This window comes from Pollachius pollachius (assembly GCF_949987615.1).
Source record: "Pollachius pollachius genome assembly, chromosome: 17".
Lineage (NCBI taxonomy): Eukaryota > Metazoa > Chordata > Actinopteri > Gadiformes > Gadidae > Pollachius > Pollachius pollachius.
In genome coordinates this window covers 1,444,497-1,467,421 of record NC_136950.1, presented here as the reverse complement: position 1 = coordinate 1,467,421, position 22,925 = coordinate 1,444,497, and the positions used below count along the sequence as shown (strand labels likewise).

Sequence of the window (22,925 nt, the reverse complement as noted above, 5' to 3'; positions counted from 1 at the left end):
GCTTCAGAGCATCACCTGTTGTGGTCCTCCCGTCCTTGAGGATGACTGGTGCATTGTCTGAGTGTCTACCATCTGCCGGGAGGAGATATGGGGCCCTGGCTCCGGCCCTGACCTGACTATATTCTCATGTATGTGTTATGTGTTAAAAGTTGACTATATTATAAGGTGACTGCCATGTGATGTGCTCATTAAGCTAGGGTAGGAGTTAGCTATATTTATAATGTACATGTGATGTGCTCAGCAGGTTATTTTGCCCCAACAACACCAAAATCATGTCCTTTGTTGTGTTTAACGTCATAACGCTACTGGTTGAACACCAAAAGCATGTCCTCTGTTGTGTTTATCGTCATTACGGTACTGGCTGAAAAACAAAAGCATGTCTTCTGTTGTGATTACCGTCATTACGGTACTGGTTGAACTAATGAACTTTAAGCACACCAGCTACTGAAACCTCAACTGCCTTTCTACTTACTGTTTTAAATTGGATTGTTATCAGCCTTGACCTAATTTGGCAAAACGGACTTAAATTGGGACTATATGACAAAGAAACGAGACGAAAGGGTCGTTTGCAGGACTATTCTGTTAACTTCACCACAACAGTGAACGGGATACCAAAAAGGGGAGATTTCACTGCTTTTTTTTTTGCATCTGGACCATTTTAGAACTGGTCCTGATTGAAAACCACTACACCTAGACTCTTCAAATCGGGACTAGATTATCACACTGAGGCTATACATTATACAAAACATAGTTTCAGATTTGTGAAACCTTTTCCCTTTTTGTGAAAATGAAATAAAGACACATTTCAACGCTTGTTTGTGATCCAGACCACATTAGAACTGGTCCTGATTGAAAACCACTTCACCTACACTCTTCAAATCTGGACTAGATTATCATAGTAAACCTATACATTATTAAAAACGGTGTGTAGCTGTAACATAGCTCTAATCGCACCATAACATAGCTCTAATCACACAATTACACAACTAGTATAACACACACACACACACACATATATATATATATATATATATATATATATATATATATATATATATATATATATATATATATATATATATATATATATATATATATATATATATTAAAAAAAACACATACTTTTCTTGAGATCCGGATTTTTAAAATAAAAGGGGGACAGCAGCAGCTCTAAATTGCTCCGCTGGATTAATGAGGAGCCCAGGCTCAAACGTAGCAATACAGATATAAATAAATTCAAAACGGGCCCATTTGGATGTAGCATCAAAAACCATGATCAGAAGTTGGCTGTAGCTATGCATTTCATAACACGGTTGCTTCTCACAGTTTATTTTTGCTGCGAGTTTGACTGACTTATAACAATAGAGCAACTTTCAGTCCCTCCAGAAAAATGCGGCGTTCTTTTGTGATTGTTGTGGCCAAAAATCCTTGATTATGCGGCATGTTTTCTTAAAAAATCTTTGAAATATGCGGCATATGCAATTTTATGCGATGAAATTGCGGGATCTTTCAAAAATTGCGGGAACTTGCGTAAAATGCAGCTTTTCAATGACGTTCACGTCGCGTAATTACGTCAGTTCATAACGTTCCCATGGCAACACGGAAATGGCTACTCTTGTGTGAAGTAAACGCAACATTTTTCAACTTTCTGCTAAAATATGTGACTTTTTTGCAACGAAAATGCGGGGATTATGAAATCATGCAAGCCCCGCATATTTTGCGCGGAAATCAGCAATTTATGCGGTGAAAGTGTGGCATATTTGAAAAAATTTGGCCCCTGCATGAATATGCGGACTTTGTCTGATTATGCGTTGAATTATGCGATTGCATAATCTCGTTTTTCTGGAGGGACTGAACTTTACATAGGCTGATAAATTAACAATTTACCGTCGGCAAGCCATGTCAGTGTTGTACTGTGTACCCAGCCCAACCCCGTTCTTCTGTTTCTAGAGTAATCACACTGGGGTACACGGTAAATGGTTGTCCGGTCTTCGTGACGTGATAAGCTGTGGTTATCAGCTTTGTGTTAACCACATTTGCCTCCGCGTTCTGTTTAGTAAAAAGAACCGGCAAGGCCCCGGAGGCTGGGTTATCAGCAGCCCGCTTAGCTGCCAAGCAAGCAAGATGCTGCTTGCTGTTATCGTGACACTCAAGCATCTGCTTTCTGAAAGATGACGTTCCTTTAAAAAGCGAACCGCTTTTATCCGCCGTTGACGGGAATTTAAGGCAAATCCGCAGAACATAGTTGGTGATTCCTCCACATCCTTGAGTATAACCCAGGGGAACTCCTTCTTCCAGGATGCTTGAAAAGTTCGCTTACGCTTGAGCTCGTACGCAGCCATCTCCTAGTTCTTCATCAACTGACTGCGGCGGGCCCGCTACCTGCCGGGAGTCTCACGATCTCGATTTTAATTGGCCGAAGCCACATTCAAATAAAATCAAATAGTACACCAAGCATTACAAGCATTATCCGACGAGGGCAAGGGGAGGGGGCAACATAATAACTTTATCGATGATGATCGTCAACATTTTTTTTCTAATTTTTTATTTATTTTTTGCTTCGAGTCCTCCACTTGCCCGAACGGGCAAGCGTGTTGTCATAGTTACTTGCCCGACGTGGCGTTTTACTTGCCCCGGGACGTCGGGCAATCCTTATTGTTGAGCCCTGCAGGCGCATTCAGAATGAAGAGCTGGTGGAATTAATTGTGAACAACGGCGTAGATGAAAGACTCCCGTAATCCCATTTCTTTATCTCATGAAACAGAATTTCTGTAATATCTCTGTGTGAGCCAAATCTAATGTACTTAGGTGTTGTTTCACTGTGTGGGCATTGGGTGGTGCTCTGCTCTTACCTGAACGCAGGTGTATAGGTAGGAAGACACTATAGTTTGATAGGGTAGGAATAACTGCTCCCAAACGTATTATGACAGATGAACGTTTTTTTCTTCCTTAATTGGTTCCAGCAACGTCACTGTGAAAAACGAAATAAATACACAAACAGAAATACAAAGTACACAAATACAAAAAAATATTGTAAATTTAAAAAGATAAACACACATAGTGTGTGCGCCTTTATGTTATTGTTCAGGAGAGTTAGCTTTCACATCGTTTTGTCATTTTTCCATCCTATCTTCAGCACCGCCGGCTTTTTATTATCCAACAGGTGAACACTATGTCATCCAAACGATATACAATTTGACCAGCACACTCATTTAAGTCTGCATTCATAAAATATATTCCAGAACCAGTATTTAGAAAACAAACATTTAGCCATTTAAAAATAATAATTACACATTTAAATATGAATATTGACCTTTCAAGTGTGAATCACTTACAACACGTGACATTAATTACCTCCAATTGAGATGGCAAAATGGCGCTATTGCATTTTCACAAATAGAAAAAAGGTTTCACAAATCTGAAACAATGTTTTATATAATATATAGCGTCACTGTGATAATGTAGTCCAGATTTGAAGAGTCAAGGTGTAGTGGTTTTCAATCAGGACCAGTTCTAAGATAGTCCAGATGCAAAAAAAGCAGTGAAATCTCCCCTTTTTGGTATTTAAACTAATCAAATTAATGTTACATAAATTGTAAACTGTTTTAAAGACTGTTTAGACTCTTAGATAATCTAGACCAATAAAAGCGGCTTTACCGCGGCTGAAGAGGTTAAACAACGAAGAATCAGTCGCTCCATGGCGCTCGTTAAGAATCCCTTAACCTTTTCCTTAACTGCCGAATCGGATGCTGCGAATCGGATGCTAACTCCAGCGTCGTCAAATTTAAACGTGCTGAAGGTCCAGCATCACGACCGCAATGAAGGGTCAACTCAGTTCACTATCATACCCTGTGTCTCTTCTCTCTACACATGTGTGTTCACAGAGCGGACCATCTAGGAAACTCATCTTCCTGCCCAACAAGGAAATGTATGCTTTGATTTGCTTCCTCGTGTTCTGATCAAATTTCTTACACAACAGGCCGTCCTAGTAATTGGGCCTTCCTAATTCCCCCCCTGGCTTTCAGATCACCCAAGCAACGGGGAAGGTTGGTCCCTCTGGACGCGTCAGATGGGCTGTTTGGCAGTCTGGGTAAGTGTGGTCTGTGTGCACTTACATCAGACCAGCGGTTCTTTAGAATTGCAGTGGTTTTCGTACCGTTTTAACATGGTAGTATGGACTTATTTTACTGCACAACATATTTGATCGCTGGGCCAAGGTGCCAACACGTCAGTCTCAAACAGACTGAAGGCTTGTTTTACCTTTTCTTATGAAGCAATTGCACATGGCAGAACAGAGCATGTGTGTTCTGCTGATTATTGTCTAATATGTGGAAGCTGTCTTCAGTGTTGTATTGATTTGCACTTCCCCTAGTTGGTCTGGAGGCCAGCAGTCCATTGGTAGAGCACTACCCAATCAACACCTCCAGTCCCTTAGAGGGGAAGCACCAAAGGGTCATGGAGGCTTCCCCCGATCGCTTCCTCCGGGACCATGAGGGAGTCCCTGAAGACCAGCCGAAGACCGGCAGGTCCTCCATGGCGAGGGCCTCCTCCTCTGAGCCTTCCCAGCCACCGTAAGCGGCATATTGGGTTCGGCATTGGGGTTTTCACTGTGTTGGATTGGGCACTGGAGGTTTTAGACAAAATCAGTTTAATTTTTTTATTAAAACCATTTATTATGTTTAAAAAAAAGGATTTATTAGTAATAATAAATATTAAGTAATTGAACAGATGCATTTTTCCAGAGAAACCTAGTAAATTATAAAATGTCTCTTTGGAATGTGTATGAATGTTTCATAAGAAGGTTTTAAACATTTGTGTTTTCAGTGTGTTGATAAATGAGGGTGCACCTAACCTAAGGAGATTATATAATGAATATAATTAAGTAGTATAATGAATAAAAAAAAAAATAGATTCAACAGTAGATTAAGCTTGGCTACTAGTTGTCATTTATTTTTTATGTTTGTTTTCATCAAAAAATACACATTACAGGGGTTGACACTTACGGTTGCCCGCTTGCCTAGGGCAACTAAACATAATAGTTGGGCAAGTTGAGATGATTTCTGCTTGCCCGAAAGGGCAAGTGCATTTTTTTTGAGTTTGTTCATATAAAGGCTATTTATTTAAGAGTTTCTAAAAACTGCAGAACAACCATTTTCTTCTGCAAAATCACATCAAATAGATATATTTGCAATTGATCAGCGCGCTGTCTTCTTTTCTCTCAGACAGCGAGTTAACAGACACACAGCGCTACAGCGCGAACATAGCCCCGCCTCCTGTCACTCACTCGCAGTGCGGTCTCTGGCAGTCATTCGGCACTAGTCTCAATGCTCTGTGTGACGGTGTTAGCTAAAGGTTAGCCAACACAGGTAGCATCTCAGTGCAATAGCTTTGGGCGACAGCTTTAATAGGATGCAACGGTGGACTGAAATCACTTCATGGCACGATGTGACCATTAAGTAAACAAAGAAGTTTGTTATTTTTTAAACACGTACATATTTGGAAGCTAACATTCAGCTTCAGTCTGAGCTAGGATGAGTTTTCTGAGTTCCCCAAAATTAGGCCAAGTGCCTGGCAAAAAGAGGCCCATTCACGATTCTATTTTAATTTGCGCAAGTGAACATTACATTCAGGCAAGTCGAACATGACCTGTACTTGCCCGATGGGCAAGTGCTTTTGAAACCTTAGTGTCAACCCCTGCATTATATTGTCTATTTAGCACTGTTTTTTTGTGAACATACTTTGTCTGTTTGTGTATGGTCAACACTATGAACAAGGTCCACTTGTAATAACAACTATGTTTGTGTGTGTGGCCTCAAACCTCTTACCGCTCTCCTTCCTCCTTCTCTCAAACCACATCTAGAGCAGCCAGTTCAGAGCCGCCAGTGTGGAGACCGGGGCCTAAGCTCCCGTCCAGCTCCTGGGGGTCCGGGACCTCCTTCATTCAGAAGCTCAGAGCCACCGGCCTCTCTAGAGCACCGCGGTGAGCTCACTGATCAGGGGTCTCATTTATAAAACTGTGCGTGGGATCGTTACCACAAGTGTACGTACGCCCAAAAGCCAAGTTTTGCGTGCGGCAAAAAATATTCAGACTTATAAAACCCTGCGTACTTTTGGAGTATACTCCCAGCGCGGGGAAGCGGTGACTGTCACATGAAAAATGATATAGCTGTAACTGCAGCTCAAATGCCAGCCACTAGAGGCTGCTAATGGGCGACTTGCATAGTGAGGGTTAGCGATGTAACGGTATGACAATTTCATATCACGATTAACGGGACCAAAATGGTCACGATATCAGTATTATCGTTATCAGTATTATTACGGTATTGTTCAAATGTTGTGACATTTCTAAAAAGAACTGATTAACATACCCAAAGTGAATACAGTATATCTTATTATCCACAATTGCAAGGGCTATAATATGGAATTCTTGGTACAAAAAAACAACACCTTAGATAAAGAAATGTCACGTTTTAGATTGAATATCACGAGTGCATTATCAGTTGATAGCCCTATAGTGTTATATTGCCGTAGCAATATTTTTTAAGTCAATTTACCTATTTCCCTTGAAACCCTCTCTTAACTATTGAACATTGATTGTAAACACCATCTTCAGTTGTAAAATTGTTTATGGTGGTTTTATGTGATCAGACACATTTTTGAGGACAAAAACAACAAATGCAGGACATAGCTTTGTTTGTGTAAAGAAAAAGACAAACAATTGTTCTTCATTGTTATTTGCTTCTAGTTCAGCGACTCAGCTTTTATTTTATATATATATATATATATATATATATATATATATATATATATATATATATATATATATATATATATATATATATATATATATATATGCATGTACGTACAGTGGGGCAAAAAAGTATTTAGTCAGCCACCAATTGTGCAAGTTCTCCCACTTAAAAAGACGAGAGAGGCCTGTAATTTTCATCATAGGTAAACCTCAGCTATGAGAGACAAAATGAAAAAAAAAATCCAGAAAATCACATTGTCTGATTTTTTTAAGAATTTATTTGCAAATTATGGTGGAAAATAAGTATTTGGTCACCTACAAACCAGCAAGATTTCTGGCTGTCACAGACCTGTAACTTCTTCTTTAAGAGGCCCCTCTGTCCTCCACTCGTTACCTGTATTAATGGGACCTGTTTGAACTCCTTATCAGTATAAAAGACACCTGTCCACAACCTCAAACAGTCACACTCCAAACTCCACTATGGCCAAGACCAAAGAGCTGTCAAAGGACACCAGAAACACAATTGTAGACCTGCACCAGGCTGGGAAGTCTGAATCTGCAATAGTTAAGCAGCTTGGTGTGAAGAAATCAACTGTGGGAGCAATTATTAGGAAATGGAATACATACAAGACCACTGATAATCTCCCTCGATCTGGGGCTCCACGCAAGATCTCACCCTGTGGGGTCAAAATGATCACAAGAACGGTGAACAAAAATCCCAGAACCACACGGGGGGACCTCCAGAGAGCTGGGACCAAAGTAACAAAGGCTACCATCACTAACACACTACGCCGCCAGGGACTCAAATCCTGCAGTGCAAGACGTGTCCCCCTGCTAAAGCCAGTGCATGTCCGGGCCCGTTTGAAGTTTGCTAGAGAGCATTTGGATGATCCAGAACAGGATTGGGAGAATGTCATATGGTCAGATGAAACCAAAATATAACTTTTTGGTAAAAACTCAAATCGTCGTGTTTGGAGGAGAAAGAATGCTGAGTTGCATCCAAAGAACACCATACCTACAGTGAAGCATGGGGGTGGAAACATCATGCTTTGGGGCTGTTTTTCTGCCAAGGGACCAGGACGTCTGATCCGTGTGACGGAAAGAATGAATGGGGCCATGTATCGTGAGATTTTGAGTGAAAACCTCCTTCCATCAGCAAGGGCACTGAAGATGAAACGTGGCTGGGTCTTTCAGCATGACAATGACCCGAAACACACCGCCCGGGCAACGAAGGAGTGGCTTCGTAAGAAGCATTTCAAGGTCCTGGAGTGGCCTAGCCAGTCTCCAGATCTCAACCCCATAGAAAATCTTTGGAGGGAGTTGGAAGTCCGTGTTGCCCAGCGAAGGCCCAAAAACATCACTGCTCTAGAGGAGATCTGCATGGAGGAATGGGCCAAAACACCAGCAGCAGTGTGTGAAAACCTTGTAAAGACTTACAGAAAACGTTTGACCTCTGTCATTGCCAACAAAGGGCATGTAACAAAGTGTTGAGATGACCTTTTGTTATTGACCAAATACTTATTTTCCACCATAATTTGCAAATAAATTCTTTAAAAATCAGACAATGTGATTTTCTAGATTTTTTTTTTTTTCATTTTGTCTCATAGCTGAGGTATACCTATGATGAAAATTACAGGCCTCTCTCATCTTTTTAAGTGGGAGAACTTGCACAATTGGTGGCTGACTAAATACTTTTTTGCCCCACTGTATGTGTGTATGTATGTATGTATGTATGTATGTATGATATGATATTTCACATGATTGGTGTAGCTCAAATCACATGAAGGTAATTGCTTTTGTGCATGAACAGTTATGACATTTTTGTTACATAATTAGTTTTTGTTTCGGGTTGGAATTGTCTTTTCGTGTAGCTTACACTGGCTTTGATACTCAAAGTTGATAATCTAAGCTTTCTAGGGGTGTCTCACACAACCATCTCATTTGCTTAAATACCTTAAAACGTCTTTGCGCTCTACCCGGACACTTTGGGATGAATTAAACATGAGATCTGGCACAATGTGCCTCCATGTGTCCTTAAGCCAGCTGCACTTGGTGCACATCACAGATAAGAGGGCCTCCTTGAAGGCTGATAAATCCCTGTAGGGCTGGCACCGCCTTCGGCCATGTTCTCCATTGAATGCAAACAGCCTGGCGTTGCGTGCTGTGCCTGTTTCCGGGACACTGTGGCTAACTTCGGTTGAAGAGGATGAGGGATGAAAAGTTTACAGTTTCAACGGTAAACCGCAGTTAGATAATTACCATGGATTTAATGATAATTCGATTTGACACGGTAATAATAAACGTTGTGAGTTCTACCACGGTTGATCGTGGAACTGTTAACCATTTCATCCCTAGTGCAGGCTTAATCTTTGTATTTAGTTTCCCTGCGGTTGTGTTTGATCTCTTTTTACTTTACTGCAGATCCTTTTATCAAGATGTCAGATAATTAATCGTGGTAATAAAGTCCTTCTATTGATGATTATTATCAGGAAGACCACTTATTTCTCATCATTATTATGCCACTTCTCACTTCTCAGGGAGTCTCCGATCAAGGAGCCAGAGCCACAGGAGGAGCCAGAGGAGGAGTTCCTGGTCAGTGACGAGGCCCCCCCTCCCTGGTTCATCCTCAGGAAGAAGAATCCAAGCAGCTACAAACAGAAATGTCCAGACGCTATTCCGGGTAGGAACGACTACGGCGTTGGCCAGCCGTCCTCTCCGGACTGGGCCCCGGAGAGCGATGCAGGGCAGAAGGACAAGACCCCTGGGTGCGGAGGGGAACCTGCCGGGTTGGAGGAGGGCAGCGCTTGGAACAAGAACAAGGAGAAAGCTGCCACTCCATCAAAGCCTTCACCTAAGAAGAGCGCTCGGAAGAGGGCTAAGGCAAAGGGGACAGACAACCCAACAGAGATGGTAGAGCAGGAGCCCTTGCCCTTGAGGGATGTGGTGGGCAAGGTAGAGGACTGTGATAAAAAGAAGCCGGGTAGGAAGAAGGTGACCAAGGAGAGCATGCCATCTCACAACAGGCCAAAGGTTCCACCCTCGGATCACAGCAGCCCGAGCCAAGCGGTCAAATTAAAAGCGAAGGAGAAAAGTTCTTCTTCTGTCCTGAAGAAGTCCAAATCTACCAAGGGCTCCCAGCAAGAGATGGAGGAGAGAAAAAAGAAGACGAAGGCAGTGAAGGCAGTCAAGAAGAGGAACGGGGAAGAGATGCTGTTGTCTGAGTCTCCTGACAGAAGCACTCAGGAGGAGCAGGTCCAGCAGGAGAGCATGAACAATGAGGCAGAACCCTTCATCATGGGTAAGATACTTTGTTATTAACTTGTATGTTCATGTAAACAGACTAGTAATCATTTGTTTGTACCTGATATGTTTCGACTACTTCCTGCAGTCTTCTTCAGAAGGGTCAGCTGTTGCTGTGACGCGTGTTGTGTCAGCTGATGTTATAGACTTCGGTATTATCTATCATTATTTCATCCATTCAGTTTCTTCAGGGTTTTCTTCCCTAAATCTTTATCTTTCCTGATTTTAATTTATTCTCAATGATGGTGATGATGTTTATGATAATAATACGATCATGATGATGTTATAATTATTGTCATGAATATAAAAAAAAAAAAAGATTGGGGACCATTTATTATAAAGCCCCCAGAACATGCAACATACAATAAGTGCGTAAGAGGGGTGTTTTAAGGAGAGTAAGGGGAGGTGGGGGGCAGAATCCAGGTGAACTCTGAACGAGTGAGTCTTGAGGCTCTTGCAGGAGCTGGTGAGCCACTCTGCAGTCCTGACATCGGCAGGGCGCTCGTTCCACCATTGCGGTGCCAAATTAGAGGAGAGTTGTGACTTTGTTGTTCGTCCTTTGGTTGGTCTTAGTGCTGGCGGTAACTTATTTTACCCTCAAAAGGTCTGGCAAGCCCTAAGGTTGGACCCCTGCTGACCTCTGAAGTCTCCAGCCACCCCCGTAGGAAGAGGCCTAGGGAGTGGGGCCTTAGTCCCCCCTCCAGCCCAGGAGAGCCAGGGGGACTGCCCGCTCTCAAGGCCAAAAAGCAGGACCCCAGGAGACCCAAACCCGCGGAACCCCTCCTAGGTAAAATCACCAAAGATTGCGGCCCGAGGAGAAGAACACGTGTCCACCCCTCAGATGACCAGAAGAAAATCATTATTCATCATTATTCATTCATATTAAACTAACCCTACTTATTATTTATTTGCTGTACTTCAACCTTCCTAGTTTCTCTCTAAAGTGGCTTGATGACAGGGAGATACATTTGATTGAGCGGATTTCATAAATGTATGGTGGGCAGCATGGTTCATAAGGTCTACACATGTTGACATGGTGGCTCTGTATATTGAACCGTAGAACTGTATATAGAAGGGTGCCTTTCAGCTGAGCCACTGAATCATTCTTCATGTGGTCTTTTGAAGGCTCCCCTGAACCAGCTCCAGACCGCGGGACTCAGAGGTGCCCCAGGATCAGAAACTCTCCTGGGGAATGGTGGAAGGTGTGCGACGCTCTCCCAGACGGGGACATCCTGCCACCAGTGCCACTACCACCACCACCACCCGGCAGCACTCAGTCCAAGCAGCGAGGCAGACCGAATTCCAAGCAGGGGAAATCCCTCAAACTGCCCACACTGCCAAAGGCCCCAGAAACCCCCACCACGGCTGAGTCCAAGCCCTTCAAACAGGGCAAAATGTTTTTGGCTCCAAAGACCACCCGACTCTCTCTGGCCACTGTCCAGGACATCCTTAGCCAGACAGCGGTGGTGTCTCCTCCGGACAACACCTGGGAAGAGGCTGAGGGCGGCAAGAGCAGCGGGAGGAAGAGGCCCATTGTGGACTCCCACAACAGGCCCTTGGATGCCCTGAACATCGGCGGACCACCGCTGATCATAGAGGCCCCTGCAGGCCCCAGCTGCAGCACCAGGCTTAGTTGGCCCTCCAATATCTTATCCCCCCAGCCCACCAAGAGGCCCTCAGCCAGCATGTAAGCAGGGTTTCAAACGCAGGGGTGGTAGGGGTGAACCCTCAGCCAGCCGGGTTCAGACGCAGGGGGGTAGGGGTGGACCCTCAGCCAGCCGGGTTCAGACGCAGGGGGGTAGGGGTGGACCCTCAGCCAGCCGGGTTCAGACGCAGGGGGGGTAGGGGTGGACCCTCAGCCAGCCGGGTTCAGACGCAGGGGGGTAGGGGTGGACCCTCAGCCAGCCGGGTTCAGACGCAGGGGGGTAGGGGTGGACCGTCAGCCAGCCGGGTTCAGACGCAGGGGGGTAGGGGTGGACCGTCAGCCAGCCGGGTTCAGACGCAGGGGGGTAGGGGTGGACCCTCAGCCAGCCGGGTTCAGACGCAGGGGGGTAGGGGTGAACCCTCAGCCAGGTGGGTTCAGACGCAGGGGGGTAGGGGTGAACCCTCAGCCAGCCGGGTTCAGACGCAGGGGGGTAGGGGTGGACCGTCAGCCAGCCGGGTTCAGACGCAGGGGGGTAGGGGTGGACCCTCAGCCAGCCGGGTTCAGACGCAGGGGGGTAGGGGTGAACCCTCAGCCAGGTGGGTTCAGACGCAGGGGGGTAGGGGTGAACCCTCAGCCAGCCGGGTTCAGACGCAGGGGGGTAGGGGTGGACCCTCAGCCAGCCGGGTTCAGACGCAGGGGGGTAGGGGTGGACCCTCAGCCAGCCGGGTTCAGACGCAGGGGGGTAGGGGTGGACCCTCAGCCAGCCGGGTTCAGACGCAGCTGGGGGGTAGGGGTGGACCGTCAGCCAGCCGGGTTCAGACGCAGGGGGGTAGGGGTGAACCCTCAGCCAGCCGGGTTCAGACGCAGGGGGGTAGGGGTGGACCCTCAGCCAGGTGGGTTCAGACGCAGGGGGGGTATAGTACCGGTATAGTAATAACGGTAACTCTACAGTAACTAACTTCAAGGTTTCCCACTCAAACATAAACAAGTAACCTAGCACTCCCCCCCCCCCCCCCCCCCCCCCACACACACGCAGTCGTTACATTCAGAATATTTCAGAGGCGTACACAGCTTTTGCCCGTGATATTATATATTATAATGTTCTCAAATACGAGGCAAGGCAGTGTCTGGTCCACGGTTTATTCAACCATCAAACTGTATTCAGTTCTGAACGGTAGGAATAGTAACGGTGAATCGGCGCGCGGAGGGCACCGACCCCCCCCACCACCATCCCCCCCGTCGACAAATATCCATATTTATCTTATATCGATATTCGGCTTGAAGATATCGAGATATGACTTTTGGTCCATATCGCCCAGCCCTAATAAATGTGTGTGTGTGTGTGTGTGTGTGTGTGTGTGTGTGTGTGTGTGTGTGTGTGTGTATATGATATTTCACATGATTGGTGTAGCTCAAATCACATGAAGATAATTGCTTTCTGCATGAACAGTTATGACATTTTTGTTACATAATTAGTTTTTGTTTCGGGTTGGAATTGTCTTTTCGTGTAGCTTACACTGGCTTTGATACTCAAAGTTCATAATCTAAGCTTTCTAGGGGTGTCTCACACAACCATCTCATTTGTTTAAATACCTTAAAACGTCTTTGCGCTCTACCCGGACACTTTGGGATGAATTAAACATGAGATCTGGCACAATGTGCCTCCATGTGTCCTTAAGCCAGCTGCACTTGGTGCACATCACAGATAAGAGGGCCTCCTTGAAGGCTGATAAATCCCTGTAGGGCTGGCACCGCCTTCGGCCATGTTCTTCATTGAATGCAAACAGCCTGGCGTTGCGTGCTGTGCCTTTTTCCGGGACACTGTGGCTAACTTCGGTTGAAGTGGATGAGGGATGAAAAGTTTAGTTTCAACGGTAAACCGCAGTTAGATCATTACCATGGATTTAATGATAATTCGATTTGACACGGTAATAATAAACGTTGTGAGTTCTACCACGGTTGATCGTGGAACTGTTAACCATTTCATCCCTAGTGCAGGCTTAATCTTTGTATTTAGTTTCCCTGCGGTTGTGTTTGATCTCTTTTTACTTTACTGCAGATCCTTTTATCAAGATGTCAGATAATTAATCGTGGTAATAAAGTCCTTCTATTGATGATTATTATCAGGAAGACCACTTATTTCTCATCATTATTATGCCACTTCTCACTTCTCAGGGAGTCTCCGATCAAGGAGCCAGAGCCACAGGAGGAGCCAGAGGAGGAGTTCCTGGTCAGTGACGAGGCCCCCCCTCCTTGGTTCATCATCCTCAGGAAGAAGAATCCAAGCAGCTACAAACAGAAATGTCCAGACGCTATTCCGGGTAGGAACGACTACGGCGTTGGCCAGCCGTCCTCTCCGGACTGGGCCCTGGAGAGCGATGCAGGGCAGAAGGACAAGACCCCTGGGTGCGGAGGGGAACCTGCCGGGTTGGAGGAGGGCAGCGCTTGGAACAAGAAGAAGGAGAAAGCTGCCACTCCATCAAAGCCTTCACCTAAGAAGAGCGCTCGGAAGAGGGCTAAGGCAAAGGGGACAGACAACCCAACAGAGATGGTAGAGCAGGAGCCCTTGCCCTTGAGGGATGTGGTGGGCAAGGTAGAGGACTGTGATAAAAAGAAGCCGGGTAGGAAGAAGGTGACCAAGGAGAGCATGCCATCTCACAACAGGCCAAAGGTTCCACCCTCGGATCACAGCAGCCCGAGCCAAGCGGTCAAATTAAAAGCGAAGGAGAAAAGTTCTTCTTCTGTCCTGAAGAAGTCCAAATCTACCAAGGGCTCCCAGCAAGAGATGGAGGAGAGAAAAAAGAAGACGAAGGCAGTGAAGGCAGTCAAGAGGAGGAAGAGGGAAGAGATGATATTGTCTGAGTCTCCTGACAGAAGCACTCAGGAGGAGCAGGTCCAGCAGGAGAGCATGAACAATGAGGCAGAACCCTTCATCATGGGTAAGATACTTTGTTATTAACTTGTATGTTCATGTAAACAGACTAGTAATCATTTGTTTGTACCTGATATGTTTCGACTACTTCCTGCAGTCTTCTTCAGAAGCGTCAGCTGTTGCTGTGACGCGTGTTGTGTCAGCTGATGTTATAGACTTCGGTATTATCTATCATTATTTCATCCATTCAGTTTCTTCAGGGTTTTCTTCCCTAAATCTTTAACTTTTCTGATTTTAATTTATTCTCAATGATGGTGGTGATGATGATGATGATAATAATACGATCATGATGTTATAATTATTGTCATGAATATAAAAAAAAAAAAAGATTGGGGACCATTTATTATAAAGCCCCCAGAACATGCAACATACAATAAGTGCGTAAGAGGGGTGTTTTAAGGAGAGTAAGGGACGGTGGGGGGCAGAATCCAGGTGAACTCTGAACGAGTGAGTCTTGAGGCTCTTGCAGGAGCTGGTGAGCCACTCTGCAGTCCTGACATCGGCAGGGCGCTCGTTCCACCATTGCGGTGCCAAATTAGAGGAGAGTTTTGACTTTGTTGTTCGTCCTTTGGTTGGTCTTAGTGCTGGCGGTAACTTATTTTACCCTCAAAAGGTCTGGCAAGCCCTAAGGTTGGTACCCTGCTGACCTCTGAAGTCTCCAGCCACCCCCGTAGGAAGAGGCCTAGGGAGTGGGGCCTTAGTCCCCCCTCCAGCCCAGGAGAGCCAGGGGGACTGCCCGCTCTCAAGGCCAAAAAGCAGGACCCCAGGAGACCCAAACCCGCGGAAACCCTCCTAGGTAAAATCACCAAAGATTGCGGCCCGAGGAGAAGAACACGTGTCCACCCCTCAGATGACCAGAAGAAAATCATTATTCATCATTATTCATTCATATTAAACTAACCCTACTTATTATTTATTTGCTGTACTTTAACCTTCCTAGTTTCTCTCTAAAGTTGCTTGATGACAGGGAGATACATTTGATTGAGTGGATTTCATAAATGTATGGTGGGCAGCATGGTTCATAAGGTCTACACATGTTGACATGGTGGCTCTGTATATTGAACCGTAGAACTGTATATAGAAGGGTGCCTTTCAGCTGAGCCACTGAATCATTCTTCATGTGGTCTTTTGAAGGCTCCCCTGAACCAGCTCCAGACCGCGGGACTCAGAGGTGCCCCAGGATCAGAAACTCTCCTGGGGAATGGTGGAAGGTGTGCGACGCTCTCCCAGACGGGGACATCCTGCCACCAGTGCCACTACCACCACCACCACCCAGCAGCACTCAGTCCAAGCAGCGAGGCAGACCGAATTCCAAGCAGGGGAAATCCCTCAAACTGCCCACACTGCCAAAGGCCCCAGAAACCCCCACCACGGCTGAGTCCAAGCCCTTCAAACAGGGCAAAATGTTTTTGTCTCCAAAGACCACCCGGCGCTCTCTGGCCACTGTCCAGGACATCCTTAGCCAGACAGCGGTGGTGTCTCCTCCGTACAACACCCGGGAAGAGGCTGAGGGCGGCAAGAGCAGCGGGAGGAAGAGGCCCATTGTGGACTCCCACAACAGGCCCTTGGATGCCCTGAACAGCAGCGGGCCACCGCTGATCATAGAGGCCCCTGCAGGCCCCAGCTGCAGCACCAGGCTTAGTTGGCCCTCCAATATCGTATCCCCCCAGCCCACCAAGAGGCGCTCAGCCAGCATGTAAGCATGGTTTCAAACGCAGGGGTGGTAGGGGTGAACCCTCAGCCAGCCGGGTTCAGACGTAGGGGGGTAGGGGTGGACCCTCAGCCAGCCGGGTTCAGACGCAGGGGGGTAGGGGTGGACCCTCAGCCAGCCGGGTTCAGACGCAGGGGGGTAGGGGTGGACCCTCAGCCAGCCGGGTTCAGACGCAGGGGGGTAGGGGTGGACCCTCAGCCAGCCGGGTTCAGAAGCAGGGGGGGTAGGGGTGGACCCTCAGCCAGCCGGGTTCAGACGCAGGGGGGTAGGGGTGGACCCTCAGCCAGCCGGGTTCAGACGCAGGGGGGTAGGGGTGGACCCTCAGCCAGCCGGGTTCAGACGCAGGGGGGTAGGGGTGGACCCTCAGCCAGCCGGGTTCAGACGCAGGGGGGTAGGGGTGGACCCTCAGCCAGCCGGGTTCAGACGCAGCTGGGGGGTAGGGGTGGACCGTCAGCCAGCCGGGTTCAGACGCAGGGGGGTAGGGGTGGACCCTCAGCCAGGTGGGTTCAGAAGCAGGGGGGCTAGGGGTTGGTACCTCGCTCCAGTGCTCTGAAGCATAAACTCTAGCGGGCTGCTGTTATCTTAGCGGCCAGAGAGGCCAATATTGAGATTAATTCCTGCTTCTTCCCCATGTATCCTTTAACCCATTCAGACCGGATCACGCATCGGTGCGTGTTTACCTTTAATGGTAAACACGCATTGATGCGCAATCCGGTCTTAATCCATTTGTACCGGCTGAAGGGAGCAACATTGTACAAATGGGTTAAAGGAACCCTTCAACCATTTGCATTTAGCTGTGTATCGTTAGAAACCCAGTCATAATTTTGAATGGTAATGCGTCAGTCCCTAATTTTCCCCTGAGACGGGAGAGATCCGTATCTACCTCGAACACTTGTGTAAGAGGGGGGATTCTAGTAAGACTACAAGCACATAGTTCCTCATTTTCAAACCCGCCTATAGTAGATGGGACCCACTGACGCTACAGACCTATTACAGATCAGTGCCAGTGGGTGGGACTTCACTTGCAGAAACCTGCAGAACCAAACATGTGTCGATAATGGCGGAAGGTACTCAATCTTAGGGCTGGGCGATATGGACCAAAACTCTCCCGGAGCAGCCCCGTTGTGGTGCATTGTGGGAGTTGTCTTGAATCCACAAGCGCCAAAAAAGTCACTCTGCCTTTTCTCGGTCTATAAGAAATAGAAAATATGTCACTATTCAACTACATATATGACCGACTTTCAATCAGATTCATATTTCCTATGGTGAAATGCTCCTTTAACTGGCGCTGATGGGTCTGATTTGTGTGTTTTTGGGCAGGGGGAAGGGTTTCCAGAGCGGCCCGTCCTCCCTCGTAGACCTGGAGCAGCATGACGAGAATGAACTCGCATGTAGGTTTTAGTAAGGATATTTATACATATGATATACAATCCCTTTTTCTATGTATTTTGTCCTTTAGTAGTTGAAAATGTATTTCTTTAACACCAGCTTCCTGTAGAAAGATGCCCTCACACTACCTGCACCTTAATGATCTTTGTATTGAGGTAATACTCAAGTAACCGATCAATAACTAAGAGCAACTTGTCTCTTACACAACCACATAGTACACCATCCATTGACCTGAAGCCTTGTTAAAGATCCTAGTGCTGTGCTTCAAGGTCAGCTTGACACTAAGTGCTGTTGTATTACAGCTCCCCAGTGGACCAGAACCCAGCCCTCCTACTGGCTGTCCTTGGGGCTCTACGCGCCCCCTTTCGTTCCCATGGTCCTTCAGGACGAAGATGCAGCCAAGCTGGAGGAGTGGCTGTCCCTGCTGTGGCCCGCCCCCGCCCAGGGTGAGGGACCCGCCTATACACACACGCAGAATCATGTTGAGGCCTTAAATGACGTCTTTCTTTTTAAATCGTCTGCTGAGGACTAAATCTGCTGTCTTCTTTTCTGCTTTCAGAGCCGCCGAGCCAGGCGGCCTCAGAGGCCTTTGAGTGGTTCTGCCACCAAGGTCGGGTCATTGGCCTCCGAGTGGACATGTGCTCAGAGTCCCTGTGCAACGGAAAGGTCATCCTGTCCTCCTCCATGAAGAAGCCCCTCTGGGTGGACCACTGCGCCAACACCGTAAGTCCTCTGCTGGTTCCAGGTACAAGTGCACTAGCACCACCATAAGGAGCCACCATGTTCTCTCTGCTGGTTGGTGGCAGGTTCTTGTGCACTAGTATCACCGTAAGGAGCCACCATGTTCTGTGGTTGGTGCTAGGTTATAGTGTACTAGCACCACCATAAGGAGCCACCATGTTCTCTCTGCTTGGTGCCAGGTTCTAGTGCACTGTTACCCCCGTAAGGAGCCACCATGTTCTCTGGTCAGCTGTTAAGTCATTGTCCATGCTACGGTCCTATTGAGAGTCTAAGGGAGTGTGGCAGATTTAAGTCATTGCCCGTGCTACGGCCCCATTGAGAGTCTAAAGGGGCTTGGCAGAGTCAAGTCATTGTCCGTGCTATGGTCCTATTGAGAGTCTAAGGGAGTGTGGCAGATTTAAGTCATTGTCCGTGCTACGGTCCTATCGACGGTCTTGGTAAGGGCGAGTGGCAGAGTTAAATCGTGGGTGCGTTTCAGATAAAGCATGCGTTGCCTCGCATAACATAATGCATTCTGGGATGTAAACTTCAGAAATGCTGGTGATAACTTCCCCATGCGATATGTGAAATGGCTTTAAAAACTCGCGGAAGCTCCAGGGTAACTCCCTCCTCCGCTTTTCTGTGCATATGGTCTCAAATAAATGCTGACATAAGACACTCCCCTAAACATATCAAAACATTACCCTAGTTCAGGGGTTGGCAACTGGTGGCCCGCGGGCCATAACTGGCCCGCTAGATTATTCTGAAGTTATGATTTCTTTTTTTTTTCATCTATAATATCTATATCTGTTAGCTTAAATGTAAAGGGCCGGATATACTCAACACTTTTTTCTTTCACAAACGTTTCTGAATTTAATTGTATCAAATCCTGCTACTACTCCCGGAAGGTTAGAGACACACACTCTTCACAGTCACGCGTAAGCTGCGAGGGGCTGAGCGTGAGTTATTGGAAATGGCGAAAATGTAAAATATTCTTGACCGGCCACCAAGCCTCATTAAGCGCTTAATACCGGTTAACCGATCAGATTAAAATGTGCTATTTGAAATAACAGCCATTTCGAGCCGCGCCAGCCGCCTGCTATTTCGTAACTGCTTATCCCTCTCCCGTTCTGCCTCCGACTCACACACACACACACTCTACGAATGAGAGGCAGTGGCTCTAACCACGGCACGACCTGTGTTTGAATTGAAACAGGAGGCATGCTTACTGCAAGTTGACCGTGTGTAGAGAGCGGGCTCGAACGCCCAAAATGGTCTGAGACGGCGCGGACCTGGTTGAGACCCTGCGCGGGATTCACCAGGGGCCAATCGGAAGAGGGCAGCATTAGGGGCTCATTTGCAACATTGCCGCTGCTCATTTAAGAAAATGACCGCTCCGAAGAGACGCCGCTTGTTAAGTTTGGAGGAGACGGAAAAATTTAGGGTGAGGGATAATTTTTTTCACTTCACACGAAAAGATCTTGGAATGAGACGGCTAACTGTAGTCTCATAGTGTTTAGTCTACTGTCCATAATAATTTAGAGATCATATTCTCCGCCGCTCGCATGCGGGAATAATTAAGAATTGAGGAGAAATTAAACAGTGAGTTAGAGACGCGGTGTACGTCCAACTTCCAATAAGTCACCTCATCTGATCATCTTTTTTTCTTTTTCTTTACCTACAAGCGACAATTCTGATCGGTTAACATTGATACGGTCAACCATTGTTCAAACGGTCATCGGTTAACATCCCTAATTGGAAACTATGCAATATTAAATGAAACAGAACCTCCCCTTTATAGGCCTATATACAACAACCATGGCGACCCAACATTACGTATTTTTGTGTGATACTGCACGTAGAGAAAGGCAGGAGCTGTTGACGAAAGTCCACAAAAGATTTAAGACGCCAAGCTCTGAGACTTTACTGTTTAACGCAAGTAGAGTCTCTGTTGAGGCTACTTCGCCTACAGCTCTTCTAACGGTGACTAGGCTAGGAACGGAGGTTTGTGTGTGTGCGCAGTCAGTCAGCACCCGCCATGGCGTGTGTGTGTGTGTGTGTGTGTGTGTGTGTGTAGTGTTTTAAGAGTGGTTGGCTGCTTTTTTAGGTGTGCACTACTGCCCTCTCTCCAGCATAAGGCCTTTCTACACTGCCAAGCCGGTTCGGTCGAGGCTTGGCACTCCCAGCGATTTCACTGTCTTATCTCAAGTTTCCTGTGTAAAACTGAGGGGGTAAAATCCCCCGTTCGTCACGGCGCGGGCTTTCTTGGTTCACTGGGGAAGGCGGGTTTGCGCGAGTCTAGACCTCTTTAGAATAATTTGCATATTCCCGAATTTTTTAACTTTTTTATGAATGAAGACGCATGCAAGAATTAGTTCAAGTTTGAGTGTAGGCTACAAATGCGATTAACTATGGCCAAACTTAGTTGCCGACCCCTGCCCTAGTTGGTTGGAATGTTCTCACATGTAACCCCCCTCTTCCGAGACCTCCACTGGCTCCCTGTAATAGCTTGCATCAGATTCAAGATGATGGTACTGGCATACAAGGCAGTCGATGGAACTGCCCCTGCCTACCTCCAAGCATTAGTAAAGCCACACACCCCAGCTCGATCCCTCCGCTCAACTACCTCAGCTGGACGTCTGGTACCGCCATCGCTAAGAGCAAGCAAAGGTCGATCAGCGAAGTCACAACTTTTCTCTGTTTTGGGACCTCAGTGGTGGAACGAGCTCCCTACCGATGTCAGGACCGCAGAGTCGCTCACCAGCTTCCGCAAAAGACTCAAAACTCACCTGTTCAGAGTTCATCTCGACTCTGCATAGAAACCAATGCACAGCCACCATTGAATGTTGTACGTCCTGGCAATTGTACATTGCACTTATTTAAGGTACTTAATTGTGTAGCATCTACAGTAGCTGCTATCGCTGCTTTACACGGGAAATGGGTTAGCCTAGCGATTGTAATACTTGCACTTGGTTCTATGAACGTCTTTACTGTACCGACAATATATATTGTTTCACTTCTTATGACAAATGTACTTATTGTAACAAATGCACTTATTGTAAGTCGCTTTGGATAAAAGCGTCTGCTAAATTCCCTAAATGTAAATGTAAATGTAGATAACCACGTGGAACTAGGGCTGGGTGATATGACGATATATATCGTGTGACGATATAAAAATGTCTATCGTTTCATATGATGCTCTATCGTTTATATTGTCTTGTCGCAAATCACACTCTTTACGGTAATATTTTTCGTCATTTGGACGACGCTTTACATTCTTCCACACGGCACATGAAGGCAACGCAAACAAACATGGAGAGTGAACGTGACAATTCTGAACAGGAGAAGGACTCCGACGACCAGCCAAGACAAAGTGAGCTTGTACCTAAAAGAGGAGCTACTTCTATCGCATGGACGTGGTTTGGGTTTGAAAAGTCGGACACGGACCAGAAAAACGTACTTTGTAAAGTATGCCGCAAACCGGTCCCCTCACCAGACTCAAACACCACCAACCTTTTTTACCACCTACGAAAGAATCACGACAAACAGTACGGAGAGAGTCTACGGATGAAATCCAAAAAAATACAGTCGTCGAGTGCTCAAAACAAACCCCAGACCGTGCAAGAAGCTTTTGCCCGCGGCACACCATATGACAAAGATTCCCGACGATGGAAGGAGATAACGGCTGCCATTGCAATTTACATCTGCAAAGACATGGCCCCAATTTACACGGTCGAGAAACAGGGGTTTCGTGAGTTGGTGCGAACACTTGACCCAAGGTACACAATGCCAAGCCGAAAATACTTCACTCGAGTCCAGTTGCCTCATTTATATCAAGAGTGTCGGGCCAAGGTAGAGGAGGAAATCCACAAGGTGTTGTACTACGCTATAACAACAGATATGTGGTCGAGCCGAACGACACATCCCTATATGAGTCTGACGATACACTTTATTCGAGACTGGACACTCTGCAGTCGGTGTTTACAGACAAGCTATTTCCCAGATGACCACACGGGAGAAATTATAGCCAGAGGTCTCAGGGAAGCTCTTGAGTCGTGGGGACTGCGTGAGGATCACCTAGTCTGTGTCACCACGGATAACGCCACAAACAACATCCTTGCACTTCGGCTGAATGACTGGACACGCTTACAATGTTTTGGTCACCGTCTTAATCTAGCCATTGGTGAGTGTCTAAAACAATGTAAAAATATATTTCAGCAAGAATAAGAATTTTAATAGTAACAGCCATACATGGTAAAATATGTCTGCAATTGAGTTTCTGAGCATTTAAAAGCTTAAAATCCAGAATACTCCCCCTGACTCCCACCCCCTAGTGCGCACCTCTATAAAATACAGTAACAATAAAATATAATTTATAAATTAAAAATGATAGAAAATATAATATGTGTTACCTGTCCTGTAAAGTGTATTGTATAAATCGATATATTTCTCTTCTCCTAAATTTACACAGAACAAA

General features: G+C 46.3%; 1 protein-coding gene across 3 annotated transcripts in view; it reads left to right on the top strand.

The window, feature by feature from the left end:
* The window catches only part of LOC307089090 (uncharacterized protein), a 37,335-nt gene that overhangs the window by 924 nt on the left and 13,486 nt on the right, over positions 1–22,925 (top strand). The window contains exons 2-14 of one of the 3 annotated variants that reach the window (XM_079755192.1): positions 3,885–3,928; positions 4,026–4,090; positions 4,373–4,571; positions 5,861–5,980; positions 9,289–10,049; positions 10,656–10,838; positions 11,177–11,738; positions 13,872–14,635; positions 15,242–15,424; positions 15,763–16,324; positions 17,660–17,730; positions 18,031–18,174; positions 18,288–18,451. In XM_079755192.1, coding sequence (XP_079611318.1) covers positions 3,885–3,928; positions 4,026–4,090; positions 4,373–4,571; positions 5,861–5,980; positions 9,289–10,049; positions 10,656–10,838; positions 11,177–11,738; positions 13,872–14,635; positions 15,242–15,424; positions 15,763–16,324; positions 17,660–17,730; positions 18,031–18,174; positions 18,288–18,451 — 3,822 coding nt within the window. The remainder of the gene's footprint in view (positions 1–3,884; positions 3,929–4,025; positions 4,091–4,372; positions 4,572–5,860; positions 5,981–9,288; positions 10,050–10,655; positions 10,839–11,176; positions 11,739–13,871; positions 14,636–15,241; positions 15,425–15,762; positions 16,325–17,659; positions 17,731–18,030; positions 18,175–18,287; positions 18,452–22,925) is intronic. The other 2 variants (XM_079755194.1, XM_079755193.1) reach the window with 2 other exon arrangements.